Genomic DNA, 24773 nt, shown 5'->3' with positions numbered 1-24773 from the left:
TACATCTACCAAGGGATCACCTACCTCTAGAATAAGCTCCCACTCCATAACAAAAAAAAACTGTCTCTCTTGCTGTCTTTAACTCTAATCTAGATAAGTGAATGGGCAACTGTAAATGTACCCCAGATCAGACTCGTCAGTCCCTTACAGGCAGTGGTAGTAAGAAAATTATAATAAAGAGTCCAAAAACAAATTCTCGTTTTTTAGGTTTCTTCAATTACTTGAGTAGTTTTGGGGACAATATCTGGGATTCTACTCACATATTCTATTCACTGTAGAAGGTTCTTCAAAGTGACATTTAACAAATATGTGATCATTCAGCATTTAAACAAATCTCCAAGATGATCTTTGGCAATCGACTCATAATTCCTTCCTTTCAACATCCTAGCTAAGAATGCTGTAGCTGCTTCATTATGGCAACAGTACCTCCTGTAACTATACTTTGAGTTTACAGTTCTATAACATTAACAAGCTCTGTATATTCTTGTAGATGCAACTTCTTACTTGAAAGGGTCAACAAATGGTGACATTGGGAGCATATGCACCCTTTAGCCCTAGGGTAAGGTCATGTCAGAAACCAAAAGACAAATATGCGTCTTGAATTCATTTGATTGAGAAAAAGGGGCACAGAAAGATGTATCCAAGTGTTTCACCCACTGCAGATGCCCCCCAAACACCAAGTGGTACTCACTTGTCTGTTACTCAGCGTGCAGAATTTTTGTCATTAAAACTTTTTATTTTTCTTAATCATTAAACTAAGACATCTTTAGTATTTTTACGTCTGGTTAAAACAGATATATTCCTGACATTGTGCAACGTAAACAAAAAATTTAGTCTAAAAATGTTTTATTTTTTTCTTTTACAGAGATTATGTCCACAACAAACATCTGCTTATGTACAAAGCTGACATCTTTGAAATAACTTTACATTTAGTACAATGGAAATATAGTTTAAAGAAGCTTATTACTGGCATGATGTACATATTTTTAAGAGAAAATATTTCAGTTTACATTGATCTTAGCAGTGTTATTTTTACTGTTTCAGTTACATCTGGATAACTACCCTCCGTTAGTCATTTCAACATTTACAGAATCAAAATAGCAGAGTACCTGCTAAAAACTGCAGGTTACATCACAATTCCAGTCATCCTGAGGTCGTGTCAAAGAAAGACAAACTACATACTTTCAGACTACTATCGTCCTCCACCCTACCCTCTCCTTAATCCCTAAGCCACCTTTGTTTCTGCAGTGCAGACATCAGTAAGATCTTGACCTAGTAACAAAAAGAAAGCCTTCCAGAAGGAGCCAAAGCACAAACTGTGCCTTGCCGCAAGTGTCTGGAGGTTTGATCCTTTGAAAGTAAAAACTTACAAATAAAACAGGAATTGAGGAAAAAAGCCAAAAAGGAAACAAAAAATAAACAGACACTAATAAGAAAGCCAAACAGCAGTCTACAAGCCAAATATATATAAAGAAAGCTGGATGTGATATAATGCAGTAGTTATGAAACAGTAATATTCTGGGAAACATTACACAGGATGTAGTGCTACCTCAGATGCAGACACCTTTCTACCCAAGAAAGAAGGTTTCTCATCTCCAGGCAGAGCTAGCCAGGATTCAGGGGTTCACTTCTGTAAGTCAGGGATAAAAAGGTCACCATAACGACTGTGACACAGGTTACCAAGAATCAGGAGCACTTTGTCCTCAAAAAAACTCGTAAGGTCAGAGTTACTGAAAAGGTCCATCTTGTCCTTCATCTGTTCTAGTCCAGTACTTTTATCCAGTCTGAGAACAGACCATCACCGCTACAGAAGTACAAAAAGTGTAAAATAAGGAGAATGGTGGCTCACAGAATGTTGACGCAAACCTTATAGGTCAAGAGAATACTTTGTTGGGAGACTCCATTCTTCCCTAGTAAACTTAGTGAAGGAAGAGAGGGAGAAGAAAGAGGCAAGTGTCTACCTGGTATCATGCACGGGAGGACAAGGGCCAAATCCTGAAAACTTGCAGAAGCATTGCACCGTGTGTGAAGTCTGACATGGAGACGTACTGAAGGTGTATGATAAGGCAGTAAGTAGCTGGCTGAGTGCTACATGACGATTGTCATATAATGCAGTGTGCACCTACCATAGGTCTGAATTGTATGTGATACAGTATACTGCCACCAGATGTGTACAACAGTAATTGCAGACCGTAAGGTTTCCTTTCAGCTAACGGCATGTTCCGTACTACCACATGTAAGGTTGGCTGGTTCATTGATTGATTGGTTGGTGCCCCCCCCCCGATTGGTTGGTGCCCCCCCCCCCAATTAAGAGCTAGGCAGGGACGCGGTTCTTATAAAGGCCAATAAAGACGATAAAGCTTGCAGGCAAACGTTAGTCAGAAAGATGCTTACATGAAGAAGCATCAGATACTTACGTATATGTTGTGGGGTACTGGTACACTGTATCCTGCATGAGCAACTCTATGTTCATGTATGCAGGTAAATTACAACAACTCAACACAAATACGTCAATGCCAATTTGCCTGCCGAACTGTGTTTTCCTTCACTGTGAAAAACAAATACATCAAAGGGATGTCTCACTGCTCTGTATTTCATAATTATTTATATATAACTTGCATTACAAATTAAGTAAATTTGTTCTCTTTTTTTCCTGAAAGCTGTTTGCATACATAATTTGTATTTATTGTCTTACATACTGTATTTTCATGTCCAAATTTGTTTTTGTATCTGTGGAGCTTTTCTCCCTCGGCCTCGACTGAATATGGGGACATTTTCCAAGTCAGACCTTCTCAGTAAACAAATGTCATTCAATAAATAAATAAAACAGCTAGAGCAATATTTTATGTGGTTTGTGAGGCAGACAGAAAGCTGTGCAGAAGTAACAGCAGATATCTGTACAAGACAGCTATGTGAAACTCCATGGAAGATGAACAACTACAACGGTCACAAACAGTACTACTGTAAAAAAAAAAAAAAAAAAAAAAAAAAGAGACCGAAAACTACAACAGTCAACAGCAGCAGCAGAAAGACTTCTGAACTCATCATGCCTCCATGTAAAGCTATGGTTTATCAGGAACTGTCGCAAAAGCTAAATCAATGTCCACTGTGAGTTTATAGTTTTGTTGCTTTCTCTAAATACAGAGCACCACTGAAGAAATCAAATACATGGACTCGTTGAGGATTAAACAATGATTTGAGTGCCTGAGCCCAGGCAGGTATGACCCTAGCCCCGAGTAGCATCCCACCATCACCCAAATGATACCAAAGTACAAGGACAAAATGATTTACTTCAACAATTGGCTAAGCTTCTGATGTCCTTCTAAGGGGATCCAGTATCTGTCTGCCTAGGATGACATGATCGACAAATCACGATGCTTTGCCAGAGATGGCCTGCACCTGTCACCCTTGGGATTCTGGACACTGGCTAAGGCTCTTGCCACCCATACAGTGCCTTTTTTAGGCAAGATTCAAATGACAAATTCACCACCATAACAGGTACAAGCAAGCAAAATCTGAGGGTAATGCTACTCAATGCTAGAAGTCTAAACCTCAAAATGCACTCACTTGAGGCACTCCTTAAAATGGAGAACATAGACATCTGTGCAGTGGCAGAGACCTGGTTCAAGGCTCCAGAGAGCACCCCTGCATTACCAGGCTATAATTCATACCATACCTTTCGGCCACCTAACTTGGACCGAAGCACTAAAGGCGGAGGCGTGTCCATATTCATTAAGGATATCCACACCTCCAGGCTAGTTGCTCAGCATAATGCAGCTGAGATTATCCAAGTGGAACTAACTTTGGGCAAGACTGCAATGCAAATTGCAGCTTGCTACAGATCCCCCACCATGCTGCAGGATTCCCACTCCATTTCTTGATACAATGGAAAATATTAGGGTACAACCTAACACCCTAATAATGGGCTATTTCAACTATTCCACCATTAACTGGGAAAACTATTCATGTACCAACTCTTACGCTGAACGTTTTCTGGAATTCATAAATTCCAATGCCTTGGATCAACTTATCCACACCCCCACCAGGGGCAGCAATATCCTAGACCTGGTCATTACCAACATGGGCAACCGGTGTTCCACAGAGGTCAATTCCTTGTTGGTCAGATCCGACCACAAGCAAATCACACAAGACATCCACATCCCAGCCCCACCCCCCCATTAGGGAAAACACAGTAAAAAGTTTCTCAAAAGCCAGCTTCACACTTCTTAAGACAGAAGTGGCAAACTTCATGACACCCATGCTGATGGACAATAGAGATACAACTGCTGAATCCTATACAATTGCACTTTACAAGCACTAACACGAGTGCATGGATCGTGCAATCCCTAACAGAACCAAGAGGCAATGCTCCAAAAAAGGAAGCCAATCTGGTGGCCCTCTGCTATAAACAAACTCTACAACAGAAGAAAGAAACTGTTGCAAAAGAGAGTAAAATCCCATGATTGGAGGAACTCTGTGGTCAGCCTCAGTAAGAAGCTGAGATCCCTCATAAAATCCTCCAAGGCTAGTTACGAAAACAAAATCGCCACTGACAACCACAAAGCATTCTATAGCTATGTCAAGAATGTCAATGGCAACACTCAGATCTGCTCTGAGTTACAGCACAATGGCACTAAAGATACAGAACCAATTGATATTACCAACATCCTGGCAGATAGGTTCAGTGCCAACTTTACCCCTCTCTTTCATCGCCTAAAGAGCCCATCTCTATACCAGAAGAATGGAAAGTACTTGTAATCGTGGTTGCACAGGTAAAAAAAAAAAAACACTCTCCAAAGCCAAGAACACAGCATCCGTGGGACCTGACAACATCCCAGGCTGCGATCTACATGAACTACAGAACGAATTGGCACCCCACCTAAGTACCATGTTCAATTATAGCCTCACCTCAGGCTTTGCGCCCACTGAATGGTGCACAGCAACAGTTATCCCATAAGACAAAGGGGGAGCAACCACAGACCCTGGGAACTATCGCCCCATTAGCCTGATGAGCCGGGTCTGCAAGGCTATGGAGCGTATCATCATGGAACTTACAAACAATGACATTGGTAATCTCCAAACTCTGGACCCTACCCAGTTCGGGTTTGTAAAAGGCAGATCATGTCTCCTAAACCTGATAAATTTCTTTGAAGCGGTCACCAAAGCTGTAGATGAGGGTAAGGTGGTACAGACAGCCTATCTAGATCTCGCCAAGGCTTTCAACACCATTCCCACACTCTGGAATTATAGATAAACTCACTAAACTATGTATAAATCCCTATGTCACAAGATGGGTTGCCAACTGGCTCACTGACCGAACCCACACTGTGAAAGTAGCAGACTCTAAATCCAACTTCAGACCAGTGACAAGTGGAGTATCACAGGGTTCAGTCTTAGGTCCTCTCCTGTTATCTACTTCTCTGAAGTACAGGCTAACACAGAAGGTCTTTAGCTAACAAAGTTCGCAGATGACTGCAACTAGGAGCCATAATCAAATCTCCTAATGATGTGGACATCCAACAAAAGGGCCTGACTGAGACAGATGCCTGGTGGGAAAGCCATGGCCTCAAGCTCAATGTCAAAAAGTGCATTGTCATCCCTTTTGGTAAAAACTCTGTACCCATGAACTACCACATAGACGGTAGTCTACTTAACACCGAAATTGTGTAAGAGACCTTGGGACACAGGTGGACAGTAGTCTCTCCTTTGATAATCACATTGCCACAGTAGCCAGGAAATCCTTTTACTTGGCATACCTCATCACAAAAGGTCTATCATCCAGGAAAAAAAAAGGTCATTATTCCCCTCTACTCATCACTCATTAGACCCATTATAGAGTACAACGCCCCTTTTGGTATGTACCTCAAGACATCTACAACTACCGGAAAGGCCACAGAAATACCTCACAAAGAGGATTACCGGCCTCAAACAGATGCCCTACGCAGACAGTCTCAAAAAACTCCAGCTTTACTCTGTCGCATATCGCGTACTCAGAGGCGATCACTGCCTAACATACAAAGCTATGTCAAACCCAGAGCTGCTGGACATGCTCCACGTAAAGAAAGCCCAATTCCTCAGAGCTACACGCTCTAGGGACCTAAACCTTGTCACCACAATAAACAGAACTAGCTGGAGGGATAGATTCCTATCTCAACGACTTCCCATACTCTGGAACAAACTACCTACCTATATCAAACAAAGCTCCTCATTAGCACTCAAGAAAAATCTTGATGATTGGATGTGAGATAGGAAATTCACCCCGGGGATCACTTCTATGGCTCTGCTTGACTGGGCACAGGAAAATAATTTTCTTGGGTGGCAAAAGCCAGGGTACCATTTGGCTTTGCTTATATAGGCCCTAGAGCCAATAGCCTAGTACCTACCTATGAACCTATGAGATGTTTTATTTAGTTGTAAAAAAAAAAAAAAAAAAAAAAAAAAAGCTGTCATGCTTAACACACAGTTAAGGTTAATTTCTATTATTGATGAATGTTCTATGATTACTGATAAACCATATAACAGATGGACAGATGCACACATCTGTCTAGCTACCTAATCATCTAATCTATCTATATATCTATATTTAGAGACAGATGTGCATTAAACATCACTCCATCTATCTAATCTAATCTAGCCATTTATCATCTGTTGACCAGATGACTAGGTAAGTTCTACTAAGACAATGACCTCTTCGCGGGGAATATCATAGGTGGTGGTAATCCCAATTAGGAAAAATTTGGCCAAGAAACCAGGGAACTTTTTTTTCTCTCAAAAGTGATGTGGGATCTTTTACATTCACATGAGAAACCAGCAACTCAGGCACATGGGACCTTGGCTTAACATCACATCTGACAGACAGCAGACTCATGAATACAGTGCAGTACAGCAGAGACTAGAAACTTGCCCTTTCCTCCTCTAGTGCAATCGCGGAGTTGGAATATATAAAAGTTAAGATGTGCGTGGGGTGTGGGGGCTGGAAGGAGCTTGCTCACCTGCAAAAAATAAATCTTTTTTCTATTTGTGTTTCAAATCTTAGTTCCGATATTTTTTTCCAATGTCTTTGTACTTGAACACTTGACAAACTGGTGTTTGTGTGTATATATGTGTGTGTGTGTGTGTGTGTGTGTGTGTGTGTGTGTGTGTGTGTATATATATATATATATATATATATATATATATATATATATATATATCTATATATATCTATATATATATATATATATATCTATATATCTATAGATATGCACACACACCTATACATACGTGTATATAAATATATATGTGTATGTGTATTTTATATATATATATATATATATATATATATATATATATATATATATATATATACACACACACACACACACACACACACACACACACTTACATACACAAATACACGTGTATGTAGTTATGGTTTATTTGACCTAAAGATCATTTTCTCTAATAAAAAAAAAACAAAAAACAACCAAACAAATGAATAAAGAGCCGTGGTTCATTTAGTCTAAAACTTGTTTGATCTAAACCCCAAAACACTGAATCGCATTTGATTGAAAACTGTGTTAGCCTGTAGAAAATGACTGTTACTTTGGTTTGGGGGGGGGGGTAGGAATTACAATGCAAATTAGTGTTAATCATTATTAGTTCCTTCCTAAAGCCAAAAGATTGAAACAATACTAATTTCACAAACTTTAAATCATACTCTGACTTAGGAATGGGTTCCATTCCTGTCATGGTATCAGAAACCCAAAAGACTTTGGGAAATTAAACCGAGAGAACCCATTAAGTCATTACCTCCATGATTAGTAGTTTGCTTGTGTGTGTCAGCGGTGATTCAGTGTGTCAGGTGTATTTTATTTTCTCAACAGCAGTGTGACTGTGAAGTTACTTTATTTAAATTAGGGGAGTGTGGGGGAGGGGTGCAGGAAGCCTTGTCCCCCTGCAAAAAAAAAAAAAAAAAAAAAAAAAAAAAAAAAAAAATTTGCTTTCTGGAGAATGCTCTCTGACTATAAACCTTATAGGGCAGTGTCAGTAGAGCAACAGGTAGCACACTCAACTTTGGTACAGAAAGCTGTGGGTTCTAGTCTCACATCAGGTAGATGACTGCTGACACTTCAGTGCAGCATAAAGGGGTGCTGCACTCCTGAGTGTGTCATCCTTTGGATGAGATGTTAAACCAAGGTCCTATCTGCCCGAGTCGGTTGAAGCTCAAATAGATATAAAAGATCCCATGTCCTATTAAAAACAGCAGTGGAAGTTCCTGGATATCCTGAGCAGACTTTACCTAGTAGTATAAATATCATCTTAGGTGTCTGCTGAAGAGAGGCTACTGGCATAGTGACAGTAACCCAGACAATAAAAAGATAAAAAAAAGAAACAGATCACACACAGTGTGTCAAACCCACATAGCCACTACAAATAGCTTTCCTGATGAAACATTTGCCATTGCAACATCACCATTTGTTTCTGCTGTTCTGCAACCACTGAGAAATATGCATCTAACCCACAACTTACAGTCATTTGCTAATCTGCTAATGAATGCTCACATTCACAGGTACTTACAGCATCACTGTCATGTATGTAAGACTATAGAGTGACTGTTCCTGACCACCCTGTTTTGTAGGTCAGTCTATTCCATGGCTATGATGTCATAAAAAACTCACAGCTTCACTAATAACATTTAAAGAAGTCCAACTACAGAAGAAAGCCTAAAGTTCACCTCAAAACTACATCTGCATGGCTTGTTTTCTAGCTGTACTTCAGAGAATGAGAAAAGTATAACAGTCCATTGTTAACTTGGTCTATTGCTTTAACAGTTAAATAAAAATTCCAAGTTTATCTTCACTAATAAATCAAGCAATTGCATTAATTTTTAGCTTAACAAATAAACCAAGCAGTTACATTCATTAGTTGTTCAGCTCCACTAATGCATGTATTACTCCTGTGATAAAAAGCTACTGAGATGTAGTAACTAGACATGTCTGCAAAAGAACAATTAAGAGCAATGGTTCAAAAATGGTATGGGTGTGAAGAGGGTCAGTCCATACCAACACTGGGATTTGTGATCCATTTTAGGTTACATGATGAGCAATCGTCTACATGTCCAATACAGGTGCTTGATCCTGTGTCAGTATAACACTAATTACAATACAAATTGGATTGTGTTGAAAGTCCCAGTTTGTGTGCCTATATCAGCTCCTTACAACTTCTCTATGGTCTCCTTAATCCAGTGTGCCCCTTGAGAAAATGCTGGTCCCATTCTCCTGATCCTTACAACTAATTAATTTCAACTGTTTTTTTTTAATAATCTGAAGCCCTTTGACAGTCATTTCAGATGTTTAAAGTCATTACAACAAATCCTTCCCTAATATGTAGTAATTTAGTTAACATGCAATACCTTCCAAATAACTGATTCGACTCCTTGTATTTTGTAGTACCTCTCACCCATAATCAGCAATCTAATTCTCTCTCCTCCTGTACTTATACCCCCCCCCCCCTTTTCAAATAACCCTGTAGGCCTCAAGGCCTCAGTATCTATGTGGTGGGCCACTTCATGAATCAGTGGCTAAAAGCCTTTTGAGCCATAGCTGACTCAACCACTTAAAGAGTTCTAATCATTAACTCCCCATTGGAAGACCACATAGTGCAATTCTCAACATAAGTGAAAGTTTAGTTAAAAAAGGCAAACTCAGAACCTTGCTTTTATACTTCAGAAGCTTTTTTATGTTTGTGTAAGGAACTTAGACCATGTACCTCCTGAAAATGGAGGCTGTATCCCCAAACCACTGCAATGTATACTAAAGATTAAAATCCCCCTACCTTGGAGTAAGGGAACACTGTAAGATACAACAGTCTCAAAATCAGTATACATTCCTACCACATGTTGTTGTGCCAAAGACTGCAATTATGAGCCTTTCATTTTCAATGAACTCCCTTAACCACTAAGCATTATTCAGAAATAAAAAAACAGTCATAAAACTTAAAACAATATAAAATTAACTGAGGCAGGTAAGCAAGAAAATAAATACATAGAACATTTAAATGCAGTTCCTGCAGGGCACTTGTAAGACTCAGCAAAAAGGTGAGTCTTAACCAAATTCCAAAAGCCCTCCAAGGATTGGTCATCCTAAAGCCACAATGGGGATTGATTCCACAAGTGTGGAGCACAGAAAAATGTTGATATTTTAAAATTTCTAGAAACATCCTGGGATCTGCCAGCAGCCCCAAGGAGATTGAGCACAGAGTCTAAAACCGGTTGGCAAGACACTAGCAGCCCTTTCTTAAAGAAGTGACTCAAACCATGTAGAGCTGAAACTGCTTGGGAAGACCTTCAATGAAAAATATGCTCTTTCTGGCAGGCAGCTGCTGCAGGTCTCAGTGTACTGGAGCAATACGAGTGAACCAAGGTGCAACTGTCGTGTGTTGTGGATTTCTGCATCATCTACAACTACCTACATCCAAAACCAGACAGCCCCTGGTAGAGGGCACTGAAGCAGACAAAGGGAGATGAGACCAAGACATGCACAGCACTTCTTAGTCCTGTGGTGAAAGAAGTCAGATTATAGTCAGACAATGAGCGACAAGAGTCAGCACTATTTCAGTAATCAATACTATGCTACTCCAATAATGAACATCTAAGACAAACTGTAATCAAGAGAGTGAATAACAGAGAAGACATTTCAAAGCAGTTAATAAAAAGAAATGAAGTTTGGAAAGGTACTTACTACGTAAGGAATTCCAAACTCTTCACACATGTCTATTGCTATTTTGTCCAGTTCTGTGATTCCAACAGATGCATCCAACAATAAAAATGTTCTCTTTAAACTGAAAATGACATATATAAAGTGTAAATACAATTTTGTGTGTGGCAGGCAATTAACTAGAAAGAACAACTGTGGGATAGATAGCCTAGCTTTTAAACACAGCAGCTGAAAAAGTTTTAATTTTTAATACTTTTACCCTTTTAAAACGCCACAATAACTGTAAAGGAATTCTAGTGCCTGAATTTTTTTGCTGTTTTCACAGATCCAGTCTACGATCAGTACGATCAGTATGTGTCTTCTGTTTTTAAACAAACATTATTGACTCGTACCTTCCCACTGCATAAGTCTGCTCAGTATCTGTTACCCTCAATGAGGAACTGTTCCCGGCCTCTACTACTAGAGAAAACAGAAGTAATGTCATTATCAAACTTTCTTTTTAGCACAAAAATGCACAAGTAATCTGCATACTTCTGTAATGCTTTAGCAAGCATGTAATCAAGACCAAGCTAAGATTCGCAGTAAAGTATAGCCTGGTGTAGCACTTGCCTGAAAACTTCATGGTTTTCTATTTGGCAATTCATTACATGTGTGTTTATCTCCTAGTTTACTCTACTAGTTCAGTCCTCTTTTAAAGTAGTAGCTGTATTACTGCCTGTGTTGAGAACGGGATGACAATGGTTAGCAGTGTCACAGTAGTATAACAGCAGGCAATCTACGACAATTAACAGACCCCGTAGCCATGACAGCATACAAAACAAACTAATATACGTCTAAAAAAAATAGTCAGTCATTCCATGGGCAACTTCAAAGCTGTCTCCAGCAGTATGACTACAGTAACTAGTCTACAAAAATCGTCAAGAAACTTAACTTGTTACAGTCTTCAAAGGTTTGTCATTTGCCAGCTTAACAGTGAGATACCTTTCATGTTTCCAAGTGACACAGACCAGTTAGCCATTCTTCCATTAACTTCCTGGAGAAATAAAACTGCAGTCTTAGCTTCTTGCTGCTTAATAAGATGCTGCAAGTTATTTTCATACTCACACAACATACTCTAACTCATGACCACAAACTAACCAAAAACAAACTAGACAAAGAACATTAAAAGTGGGGGGAGGAGGGAGGGTTCACACCAAAAGACAGGGAGAAAAATCTGCCATCTAAATGTTAAGGTGCATACCTCACACACATGAACTGTAATATTTCCTAGCTTTCTTTTTGGTAACTCATTGCTTACAGGTAAAATCAAAAACCGATAATCTTTCAGGAAGGAAGAAGCTTCTCCAGCACACCTTGAACCACTGTAGCAGCAAACAGATGCTAACTTTAGAATGGTCATCTAATTTATAATGTCATGAAGGAGGGGCCAAAAGGCCAAATCACAGAGCAGTAGCAGTTCTAGTACAACAAGTTCTTGTGACACCTAGAAAGGCTTAAGAAAATGAATACAGCTTAAATGCCAGTCATCACCAGTCTGCTTAGAAATAGCTGTACCATATCTTTTCTGAGCAAAATGAATATAGCATTGGTCAGACTTTCTGAAATATTGTGTTTTCCTAGAAGTACAAGCCTGTAACTCTCTACGGCAGTCCATACTATGCAAGGTCTTCCCAAATGAATTTTGAGCATACGGTTAAATAGGAAGGCAACTCATTTTTTCAAATACAAATATCTCCCATACCCCTTGTGTCTTTCGGCTTTTCCCGGTTAGGGGTCACCACAGCAGAACTCTGGTCTGCTAATTATTGGCAGTAGATTTTTACGTGCCAAGTTGCCGGCCTGACGCACAGCCTTCAATGAAGGTACGCCCATTCACGCATGTCTCCACACAGAAGACGCTCTAGCTGAGAATCGAACAGGACATCTTACTGTGAGGCGACAACACTACCGCAGCACCACCACCGCAGTACCCCATTGGTACACAGGTCAAAAATGGCTCCTTTAAATCACTGAAGGAAGGAGGGGGATGAGAAACTGTAGGTCAACCATTCAGAAATGTTCAACTCAAGTGTTTGTTGAGATGTATGAGATCTAAAAGAAGTCTCTAATCGTTTTTTTATTTCTTCTTGGGAATGAAAAAGGAATGAGAATAATCAGATCCCTGGAAATGAAGGACAATTCTTTCTACAACCTGTCTGCAAGCATTTCTTCTAAAAGAGGACTGGTTATAATATAGCAAGAGATACTAAATATGCAATGGAAACATGGGAAGTGTTAAAAAAATCTACGTTTGTACCTCGTCTGCAACACTTGTCCAATCACAAAATTCTTGAAAATATCTGCTCAATCTCTGTTGAACCTTGAAATTCTGCTCCTAACAAAAGGAATTGTTACGGGTGATGAAAGCAAATCTATGACAATGTACCACACAGAATTATTTCACAAGACATGCAAAGAGAAGTAAGGAAGGAATCATTTAGCTGTTGAGATTTAAAACTAATCAAATTATTAGCTATTTAATTCCTTTAATATAACTCTATTTCCCCTTTCTCATAAGCATGGGAACTACCGACTATAAAAGAACTAATGTGGTCTGTTACAGATAGGTTGCTTTCTATCACTGGCCATGGGATACATTTCTACCCTTAGGAATGGGTAACCATCTGAAATGTCAGGACCCGCTACAGAGACTGAATCGCCAAAAAAACAGACTTACATAAACTAGTACAAGATGGTGATTTCTTGGAAAATTCCCTTTTTTCCCCAATATATATCTATACATATATATATATATATATATATATATATATATATATATATATATATGAGGGGGGTGAAGAGGGTGCAGCCCCCCCCCCCCCCAAAAGAGAAATTTAAGGGAGAAGAGAGATGTTACAGATTCAATCTTTTCCTGCATTTTTAAACTTTTGTTTTCCAGCATGTCTGCACATGGCATTTAGTGTGCTGACATTTCAACAAGGAACCTTAGGATTATAGATATCACTATGAGGGAATTTATCTTTCTTTACTCAGTTAACAGTCTAGTCACATTCTAGCATGTGCAGAGCTGGCAACTGAACTTTGTAGTATGTTTTTTTAAACGTGTTACGATATGTTATAAAGTGGGCTTGACCTTAAATGATACTCTACCGGAGACCAAACTTTCTCTAGTGGGGTAATAACAGCTTAGACTAAGCACCTCATTGGTTCTTTTGAGATTTCTTTCTTAAAAGCTGTCTCAGGTTTCAACTTTCTGTTACCCAAGAAGCTCAGTTGTGAGTGTTCAGCCATTTTACAGTGAGCTGATCGAAGGAAGGACACTCAGCAAACTCGGAGCTACAATATATAACATTAAGTATCCTGTTTTTTGTTTATTTTGTTCTTTATTTCTTTGTTGTTTATAGCACTTTGTGTACTGTGTATTTTTTCTAGCTAGTTTCACTGTGTGTGAGGTATTAACTGGAAATTGCCCACTCTTATTAAGCATCTGTTGGGTTGTTTGTTTATGATAACTTGTTGCAGTTAAACTCTTTTTTTCTACTGGCTCCTTTAGCTGTTTAAAACTTTCATTTAAAAGGCTCACTGCTGCTTTTCAGCTGAGTAACATTTCTGCTGTTTGTTTCCCACCTTCCCTCCCTGTAGGTATAGTGTTTTTATAGTTGGTGGCTGTGCAGTTGCCCGCCCCTAGTGTAAATTTGATCTGGGACCCTCCTCCCAGTCTAGTGTCATTACCTCATTCTACCCAGTACAGGGAGAGCATTTGAGAAGGCCAATCAGCTTAGTTTCTGCTACTCCTTTCTCTCTTTTCCAAAAAAAAAAAAAAAAAAAAAAAATTGCATCTGCTTTTACTGTATTTGTGTTTTTTCCTACTTTATTTTGCTTTTGCATCATCTTAAAAGTACTCAGTTGTATTTATTACTGCTTGGTGTAACTCACTGTAAGCCTTTTAGTTTAAGCACCTGGGCTTCAAACCAGTTTTACATTAGGAAGGTTTGTGGTCTGCACTGTAGTGGCAGAACAGGTAGCTTGGGAACTGCTGATTGAGGGCTCAGTGTCTGTTATTCTAAAAGTGTATTCATTCTGGTTTAAGCACTTGGGCTTGAGGCCAGTTATTTTACATTAACAGGGTTCGTGTTCTGCACTCTTGTGGGAGGAGAGGCTGGACTCTGTCCTTCTGAGCTGGGAATTTCTGGTTAAAGCTTATAGTGCCTGCATATTTGAACTGCTTCTTACTGAAATTGGTACACCTTGTTTGCTGTAGCATAGACTAGATCCAGGCCTGCTGAATCTAGCTTTGTTTGTATAACTTGAGCACTAATCCAGGCATTCTTTAAAGTATTCAGTTGTATTTATTACTGCTGGTAGTAACTTGATTAAAGTGTAGCTATCATTTCTAAGTCTTTTGGATTAAGCACTTGGGGCTTCAGACCAGTTGTTTTACATTAGGAAGGAGACCAGTTGTTTTACATTAGGAAGGTTTGTGGCCTGCACTGTGGTGGCAGGACAGGTAGCTTACATCCTTCTAAGTTGGGAACTGCTGATTGAGAGCTCAGTGTCTGTTATTCTAAAAGTGTATTAGTTCTGGTTTAAGCACTTGGGCTTCAGGCCAGTTATTTTACGTTAAGAAGGATTGCGGTCTGCACTCTTGTGGGAGGAGAAGCTGGACTCTGCCCTTCTGAGCAGGGAATTTCTGGTTAGAAGCTTATAGTGCCTGCATATTCTAACTGTTTCTTACTGAAATTGGTACACCTTGTATGCTGTAGCATAGACTAGATCCAGGCCTGCTGAATCTAGCTTTATTTGTATGCTTGTTGTTTGTTTATTTCCCTGAAACCCTAATTCTACCTAAAACGCGGCCTTTTAGCACTTCTGTGGATCCCTAGTGATATCTGCATTGCTTACTGTACTTATTTCCTTGTTTCACTTGAAAGAAAGTTACTGTTTGTCGTTTTTGCATTTAAGTTACCTGTAACACATTGCATTTAAGTTACCTGGCACTTGCTCACTAAAGCAATTATATAAGTCAGCACTAAAAAATTAAAAGCACTACACCCTCACAAACTCCCCTTGAGTACCTTGTTCCCCATTGGCCCTTTTTTCAATTATAAAGGAATTCCCAATACTATTCTAGCATGTCCAAAGGTCATTTGTCAATCTCCTCTCCGGTCCAGCTGGTGAATCTGGGAATCTTGAGGCAATGTTACAACTGCCTCATGTACACAGACAACCCTCTCCTCCCCCCAACAAATTCCAACACATGTGAGAGATGCAACCATATAGCCAAACTGGAGACTAAGCTCTCTCAACTCAGTACTGGCGTAACCAGTCAGGAGGAGAAGGAAACCACACTCACTACAATTCCAGTCTCACATAGACCTACCACGACAACAAACCAAACACAAACGCACAAAAACATACTCGGAGGCTCTAAATAAAAATCTGCCTAAGCAGCAGAGACCTCCAAAACAGACACCCAAGCAACCGCTACCCCAAAACAAAACACGTGCAACACATAGCTCACAAAGCCAGTGTGCCGAACAGTCACAGCCCTTAAGGCTAAACAACACACCTGATACACTTGTAATAGGTGACTCTACCGTCAGGCCCACTGACGTCCCGCTGAACAAGGAGAAGGTCACGGTGAGCTGCCTGTCGGGCGCTAGGATCCGCCACATAACACAAGCACTTAGGTCACTCCAAGGCAAGTACAAATATGACTCAGTCATTGTCCATGCTGGTGTGAATGACCTGAGACGTACCTCCCTGGACTACATGAAAAGAGACAGAGGAGCTCTCTGGGCATGTAGCCCAGGCCGGTATGACCCTGACCTTGAGTAGCATCTTACCCTCACCAAGAATGATGCCACAATATGAAGACAAGATGATCACTTTCAACAATTGGCTTAAGTGTTGGTGTCATTCAAAGGGGATCCAATGCCTGTCAGCCTGGGATGACATGCTCGACAAGCCATGATGCTTCGCTAGGGACGGCTTGCACCTATCACCACTGGGCTTTCGGATATTGGCAAAGGCTCTTGCTACCCCCATAGTGCCTTTTTTAGGCAAGGCTCAAAAGACAAACCCACCTCCATAGGTATCACAAGGGATAAGAAACTAAGAGTAATGCTACTCAACGCCAGAAGTCTAAACCTCAAGATGCACGCACTCAAAACTCTCCTTAGCATGGAGAACATAGATATCTGTGCAGTAACAGAAACCTGGTTCAAGGCTCCCGAGAGCACCCCAGCACTACCAGGTTATACCTCATACCATGCTTTTCGGCCCCAAAACTTGGACCGAACCACAAAAGAAGGGGGAGTATCAATATTCGTCAAAGATACCCACACCTCCAGGTTGGTGGCACAGCACGAAGCATCAGAGACTATCCATATGCAACTAACTGTGGGTAAAACTGCCTTCCAGTTTATAGCCTGCTACAGACCACCCTCCCAAACACAGGAACCCCACTTGGCCTTCCTGAGAATACTGGAAAATATGAAGGTCTCTCCAAACACCATTATATTGGGCGACTTCAACTACCCAAACATAGACTGGGAGCATTACTCTAGCTCCAACACCCTAGCCCAAAGGTTCCTAGAATTTATAAACTCAAATGCTATGGAACAACTTGTTACCACTCCCACAAGAGGGGAAAACATACTGGACCTGATCACCAACATGGGGACACTATGCTCCAGACCAGAAGTGTATCCCTCACTGGTAAGATCAGACCATAAACTAATCTCACTGGATATTCACATCCCGACCCCACCCCCTGCCCAGAAAACCACAGTGAAAAACTTCTCTAAAGCAAATTTCACACGCCTCAAAACAGAGGCGAAATCCTTCAAAGCCCCCGGGCCTGTGGATCATGCAATCCCAAATAAAACCAAGACCCAATTCTCCAAAGGCAGACGTCCTGTCTGGTGGACCCCAGCCATAAACAAACTATACAACAGAAGGAGGAAGCTACTACATGATAGAGCAAAATCCCAAAAAGGGAAGGCATCTCTGATCAGTATTAGCAAAAAACTACAGGCACTCATAAAATCGTCTAAGGCCAGCTTCGAGAGAAAAATTGCACAGGACACTAAGGATAATCACAAGGCTTTCTTTAGTTATGTTAGGAACCTGGGTGGGAATTCTCAGATATGCTCAGAATTAGTCCAAAATGACAAAAAATACACCAAGCCCACAGACATTGCCAACATCCTAGCTGACAGGTTCAGTGCAAACTTCTCCCCCCTCTCCCCACCAAAAGGGCAAATATCTAACCCAACAGAGTGCTGCCCCCCTGACATCTCAAATGCTCAGGTAAGAGCCGCTCTCTCCAAAGCAAAAAACACAGCATCAATGGGACCAGATGGTGTCCCGGGTTGCGTCCTACATGAACTCCAAGAAGAGCTAAACCCAAACATAAAACTACTGTTCAATCTTAGCCTTACTACAGGATATGTACCCAAAGACTGGCGTACAGCAACAGTGGTCCCTCTCCACAAAGGTGGTGCCTCAACGGATCCTGGAAACTATCGCCCCATAAGCCTGACTAGCTTGGTCTGCAAAGCTATGGAAAGGATCATCATGGACCTCATAAAAAAAGATATTGGGGACCTACAGACACTGGGATCCTACCCAGTTTGGCTTTGTTAAGGGCAGATCCTGCCTTTTAAACCTGGTCGATTTCTTTGAAACAGTCACCAAGGCCATTGACGAGGGGAAGGTGGTCCACACAGCCTACCTGGACCTCTTAAAAGCCTTGATACAATACCCCACTCGGGCATTATAGATAAGCTCACCAGCTTAAATATAAACCCCTATGTCACTAGATGGGTTGCAAACTGGCTCAAGGACAGAACCCACATGGTTAGAATTGCTGGAGCCATGTCAGACTCCAAACCAGTTACAAGTGGCGTCCCACAAGGCTCAGTCCTGGGACCTCTCTTGTTCGGTATATATTTCTCGGCGGTACAAGCCAACACGGAAGGACTGTGGCTGACCAAGTTCGCAGATGACTGCAAACTGGGCGCCATAATCATTAAACTCTCCAGCCGACACAAGCATCCTCCAAAAGGGCCTCCTAGAAACAGACAACTGGTGCCAGAGCCATGTCCTCAAGCTAAACGCCAAAAAGTGTATAGTCATCACCTTTGGCAAAAACAAAATGCCCACAAATTACCACATAGGTGGTAATCCATTAAGTACAGAAAAAGTCATTAGGGACCTGGGGACCCAAGTTGATAGCAATCTCTCATTTGACAACCACGTGGCCAAAGTGGTTAGAAAAACATTTTATATAGCCCACCTAATCATGAAGGGATTCACATCTAGATCAGGGGAGGTCATCGTACCTCTTTACTCATCCCTCATCAGGCCCATAATTGAGTACAATGCCCCTTTTGGGATGTACCTTACCAGACACCTGCAGCAACTGGAAAGACCCCAAAAGTACCTCACCAAGAGGATCAAAGGGCTCAAACAGATGCCATATGCTGCCCGGTTAAAGAAACTCCAGCTCTACTCAGCGGAATACCGCCTGCTCAGAGGCGATCTGTGCCTGACGTATAAAGCCATTTCCAACCCGGAATGAATGGACATGCTGCACCTCAGAAAATCCAAATCCCATCGAGCTACGCGCTCGAGAGACTTGAACCTCAGCACTGAAATAAATACGACATGCTGGAGGGACAGATTCATAACCCAGAGGCTCCCATCACTCTGGAATAAAATCCCAGTCCAGGTTAGGCAGAGACCCACATTGACTCTCTTCAAGAGGAATCTTGATGAGTGGATGGGAGATCGTAGGTTTGCCCCGGCTATCACTTCTGTGTCACTGTTAGACAGAGGCACAGTATACTAACCTCAAAAAAAGGCATAGCAAAATTAATTTAAAATGGGTGGCGAAAGACAAACACACTCTGGCTAGGCTTATAAATGCCCTAGGGCAGATAGCCTAGTATGAACCTATGAATAATGTACAACTAAAGCCCACTATTAAGTCCACTGCTTCATGGCAATGTATCAAAGCATTGTGAAGCATGGGCAAAAGAAAAACAAATGGCAGCCATCTTTCTGATGCTTACTAAATGCAGCAGAAACACAGTGGATAGCGGGTGTGAAAAAAATGAATTAAAAATGAATTATAACACTAAACTAACAAAAGTAACTGCAGAAGTAGTTATAAGGATCTGGCATTTTCCTTCTGTTGCTAAGTACAGCTCTTAAAAAGGCACGCTTAGCAAGAGCAGGGGAAATGCAGCAGGACGTGCAACAACTACATCTCTCAATGTCTTTGCTGAAGAATTTTTGACAAAAGCAAAAATAATGGGGAGACAAATACTGAAAACTAGGGGCAGTTTTTAAATAGTACTCAAATTCACTTAAAAACCTAACAGAACAGGTTTAGCATCATAATGCATTGTCTGAACAAAAGAATGAAACTTTAATGTCTGGTATTGCTAAATAACTACAACCCTCAGTGATTTACCAGGAAATTAAACATTTTATGAGGGAAGGGTCAAATAGGGAAAATTATGGAAAATCTTCAAAATCAGGGACAGCTAAGAGGAATAATGACCTGTGTGCATACCTCTCAACTGTACAGATTTTCACAGAATGTCCAGATTTTTGCCCCATATTTTTGTCCATTTTTCATAAAATTATAGTTTTCTGGCAGATTAGCGGCAAATCATTAAAGACTGCAGTTAAAAAAAATAAGAGAAAAATTGCATTTCAGACTTCATACTCTTTAGAAAACTCATGCCAATGCAAATTCTGTTATTCTATCAACTTTCTAAGATTGTAAGAGCAATATTTAAAAATTGTCCCTATTTTTGGGCCTTTATCCCACTTTTAATTATGGCTTTGTCCAGATTTCTTGTTCTGAGAGGTTGAGAGGTATGCCTGTGTGTGTGTGTGTGTGTGTGTGTGTGTGTGTGGAGTTGCAATGTTTTACACTATATGTGCAGAGTGTGTGTGTACATACGAGTCTGGGTATTTCCATCCGTATTTCGGTATATGTGCGATACTGTGTGTCTGCTTCTAGATATGTATACATGACTGTGTGTGTGTGTATATGTCTGAATATATATATACATATACATATATATATATATATATATATATATATATATATATATATATATATATATATATATATATATGGGTCTATGTTATATTATTGAAAATACAGTTCATCGAACCGTATCTCCAATAACACATTTCCACGAAAGTGAAGTGCATTATACTGAAAATGCAGTTTCGCGGAACAAAAACAGGAAAATGTAAAAAAAAAAACAACCAACTAAACTGCATTATGCAGGGGGACAAGCCCCCCTGCTACCACCATGTGGGGGGGGGTGCACCCCCTACTTTATTATTCTCACTCCGAGATTGCATTACAGTGGGGAAAAGGAATATTCAGTTATCCCCACTGTACCATGATCTCAACAGGAGTTTTCTTAGTTGTACATCAACAGTATACGTTGATGTACAACTAACGGTACATGCAAACTGCATTTTTTTTTCTTTAACGAAAGTGCATTTTCGACAAAATGCACTTTCGCTAAAGTGTGTTCGATAAAGTATGGTTCGATGAACCGTACTTTCGACAACACAAATAGGACCCATATATATATATATATATATATATACACATATATACATCTATGCACGTCTACCTCACTTCACTGAAAGCTCATTTCACTGAAACTCATTTGACTGAGAACACTTGACTGAAAGTTCACTTCACTGAAAACTCATTTGACTGAAACTCATTTCGCTGAAAGGTATATATGCCCTTTCCCCCATTGCAGTGCCATCCGGGAGCTAGTATATATAGAAATGGGGAGGTTTGGGGAGCATAGCCTCCCACCTTTTTTATACATTTTAAACTATATACATGGATACTTACAACTCCAATAAATAACTCTTTTTAGACGAAAATATATACCCAACTTTGTGGGGGGCTGTGCCCCACTAAGATCGATAAATGATCCAATAAACACTCCATTCTCGACTGGATCTTAACAAATAAACCAGCCTACTCCCCCTCACTCTGGTTGCCTTCTTGACAGCCTCAGTGACCATCTAACAAACTATCTACTTAGGCAACGAATTAACCCAACAAAACAAACTATGTACAAACAAATAAAGAACAAAAAACACCTTAAACCCGATGACTTCATAAACATCCTCAAACACTAACTGGTCATCACTTAAATCACTGCTCCTAGAAGACACTGTAGAATATTTTAATACTACCTTCCTTTCTATCTTAAGCACACAGGTTCCTCCCAGGACTAAGAGTTAAATCTAACTTTGCCCCATGGCTAAACAAAGAAACTAGATCACTGCTAAAAGCAAGAGACAAAGCCTCGGAACACTGGCAAAAAACTAAATCTCAAATTGCAAACTTACTGACAACTTAGAAACAAAGCAAAGAGAACATTTAAAAAGGACAAAATAAAATTATTACTCTGACATCCAAACTAAACACCAAGAAAACCTCAAAAATTTTGGTCAGCAATTAAAAACATACGCCTATCAGACAAGCCCGGCACCCCCATACACTACTAACAACTCTGACAACATTGCTACCCAATTCAATAAACACACCTTACCAAAACTATTCTAGCCTTCTCAAAAAAAAAAAAAAAAAAAAAAGAAAACACCTAGAAAAAATACCACCTTTCTCCCAAAAACCCATACCTCCACTCCTACTCCAGCTACTCTTACACCAAGAAAAAATACCACCTTCTCCCTTCAACCTGACTTCACTGAGACAATAAAAAAAACTTCTTAAGAAACTAAAGGCCACTCCACTAGCTGCAGACTGCTTACCAGCAGTTTTTTTTTAAGACTAGCTACTGAAGGAATTGCCTAAGTAGTATCCATTCTTATTAACAGATCTATATCAGAACACCAAGTAACTACCATTTGGAAAACTTCCCACATTATTCCACTTCATAAAGGAGGCAATTCAACTGATCTGTCTAACTACTGACCAACTGTGATCCTATCCCCTCTAACATACTAGAGAAAATTGTATATAAGCAAATCATGGACTTCTGCATGCAAACAAGCTACTAAACTATATGCAACACGGTTTCTGCCCATACCACAGTACTACCACTGCTCTAATGTCATTTACCAACACTGTCAATCTTCACAGAAACAGTAGTAAATATGTATCCTATACCTTTCTAGACTTATCAAAAGCCTTCAATATGGTCTCACGCAACAAACTTATAAATGCCGTCTCTGAGTTGAATCGTTGTCAGTCTACTCTTGCCTCGTTCCAGGGCTACCTAACTGGGCACCAGCAAGCAGTACATTGGCAATAACATCTATCACCCCCTTCTTCCCTTGATCCTAGGTTCCCCCAAGGCTCTATATTAGGCCCCCAATTCTTTTCTATATTTACAAACAACCTTCATACCACAGCCCTAGATGCCTCAGTCATTCAGTATGCAGATGATTCTACAGTGATATGTGCTGCTATTACCCTACAGGAACTAAAAATACCGACACAAGAGTCCTTCCTAGCAGCAGAAATGTGGCTAACAAATTCCCACCTAATTCTGAACCCCCACAAAAAAAAACTCATTGCATTCCACCACACGAAAGCTGCTGTACTCCTCTCTACTTTTAACATTGTATCAACAAAAGCCACCCCACCTCACACCAAACCTCTGGGAGATTAAATAGACAGCAACATGAGATCTGACATCCACATATCCCAAACCACAAAAAATTACACAAAAAACTTGGTATACTGTATAGGAACAAGCAGTATCTTATAAAAACTACTGTTGCCCAAACCCATCTGATCTCAACTCTGCTATATGCATCACCCAATATTCACTAACCTAAGAAAAACTGAGTTAGCAAAACTAGACTCCTGTTATAACAAAACTGCCAGGTATGCAATAAACTCACGGTTTAGTTCACACCACTGTTTAGCACTCAACAACTCAACTGGTATGAACTCCCCAATTCCTACTCTAACCACCTAACCATGGCCCACAACAAAATCTTCTATCAACCAGAGAAAACATCTGCTACTGCTACCATACTCCAGTTTCAGATTTCAGATTAGCAACAAACTCTTCATAAAGATAACCACTGCCAACAATCTTGTGGGAGAAGCCCTCTTCTCAAATTACATAGCAAAAATTTGGAATGCACTATCTCCTAACATAACATCCACCACAACCTTAATTCAATTAAAAAAAAAAAACTATAAAAACCCACTTATCCAACAAATGGCTATGCCCATGCACTGCTCCCAATTAAACTCTCTCTATTGCTATTACCTCTTCTAAGCAGACTTTAATGCTCCACATACACATAGGTTCTTTAAGCTCTGATAAGGAAATACAATGTGTTAAAAAAAACAAAAAACTTTATAAGGTTTTCTAAATGATTCTCTGTAGAAGTTACATAATGTCTGTATGGAATCTGTTTCACTATACTATGGTCATGTATATGTAAACTCACTATTCTCTATAGAAGTTACATAATGTCTGTATGGAATCTGTTTCACTATACTATGGTCATGTATATGTAAACTCACTGTGATATTTAAAAGTTTGTTAACATGTATTATGTGGAGCTTTTCGCTCCGGGCCTCCGCTGAAAAAGGACTGGTGTCCATTCGGACTTTCCTTGTAATCAAATATAAAATAAAATAAACAAATAAATTACTGAACAGCTGTATAACTTGTATTTTTGATGGAAAATACTTTCTTCAAAAATTATTATATATCCTACACAAACTTTGACATACTGGGTAGAGAAACTATTTTACATCAAAAACACAAAAATATGTATATTCTAAGAAAACATGCACACAAAATTTTAACAGATAACACTTTTTCTAAGTGCAATAATGCTCTTCTGAGTAGATGCTAGGCATTACTGTATGCTTATAACCTGTTGAAAGCAAAAGGCCCAGCAATGACGACAATAACATTTCCAATTCAGAAAAAAAGTAATAACAAAAGGGGCAAGTATGATATAAATGATCAGTTTTCACCCAGGCATTACTGTAACCAAATACTTCCTCAAACAACAAAC

The 24773-nt window shown here is 39.9% G+C and overlaps 1 protein-coding gene across 10 annotated transcripts in view; it reads right to left on the bottom strand.

Moving 5' to 3' along the window:
* GTPBP8 (GTP binding protein 8 (putative)) overlaps window positions 1-24773 on the bottom strand; it is a 359654-nt gene that overhangs the window by 164734 nt on the left and 170147 nt on the right. For all 10 annotated transcript variants that reach the window (XM_044071542.1, XM_044071537.1, XM_044071544.1 and 7 more), the window contains one exon: window positions 10722-10821. In XM_044071542.1, coding sequence (XP_043927477.1) covers window positions 10722-10821 — 100 coding nt within the window. The remainder of the gene's footprint in view (window positions 1-10721; window positions 10822-24773) is intronic.

This window comes from Protopterus annectens, chromosome 5.part0, assembly GCF_019279795.1.
Source record: "Protopterus annectens isolate FY-2018-M chromosome 5.part0, PAN1.0, whole genome shotgun sequence".
NCBI lineage: Eukaryota > Metazoa > Chordata > Ceratodontiformes > Protopteridae > Protopterus > Protopterus annectens.
Note: the sequence above shows the minus strand (reverse complement) of the source record. Positions and strands in the feature narration are given on the sequence as shown.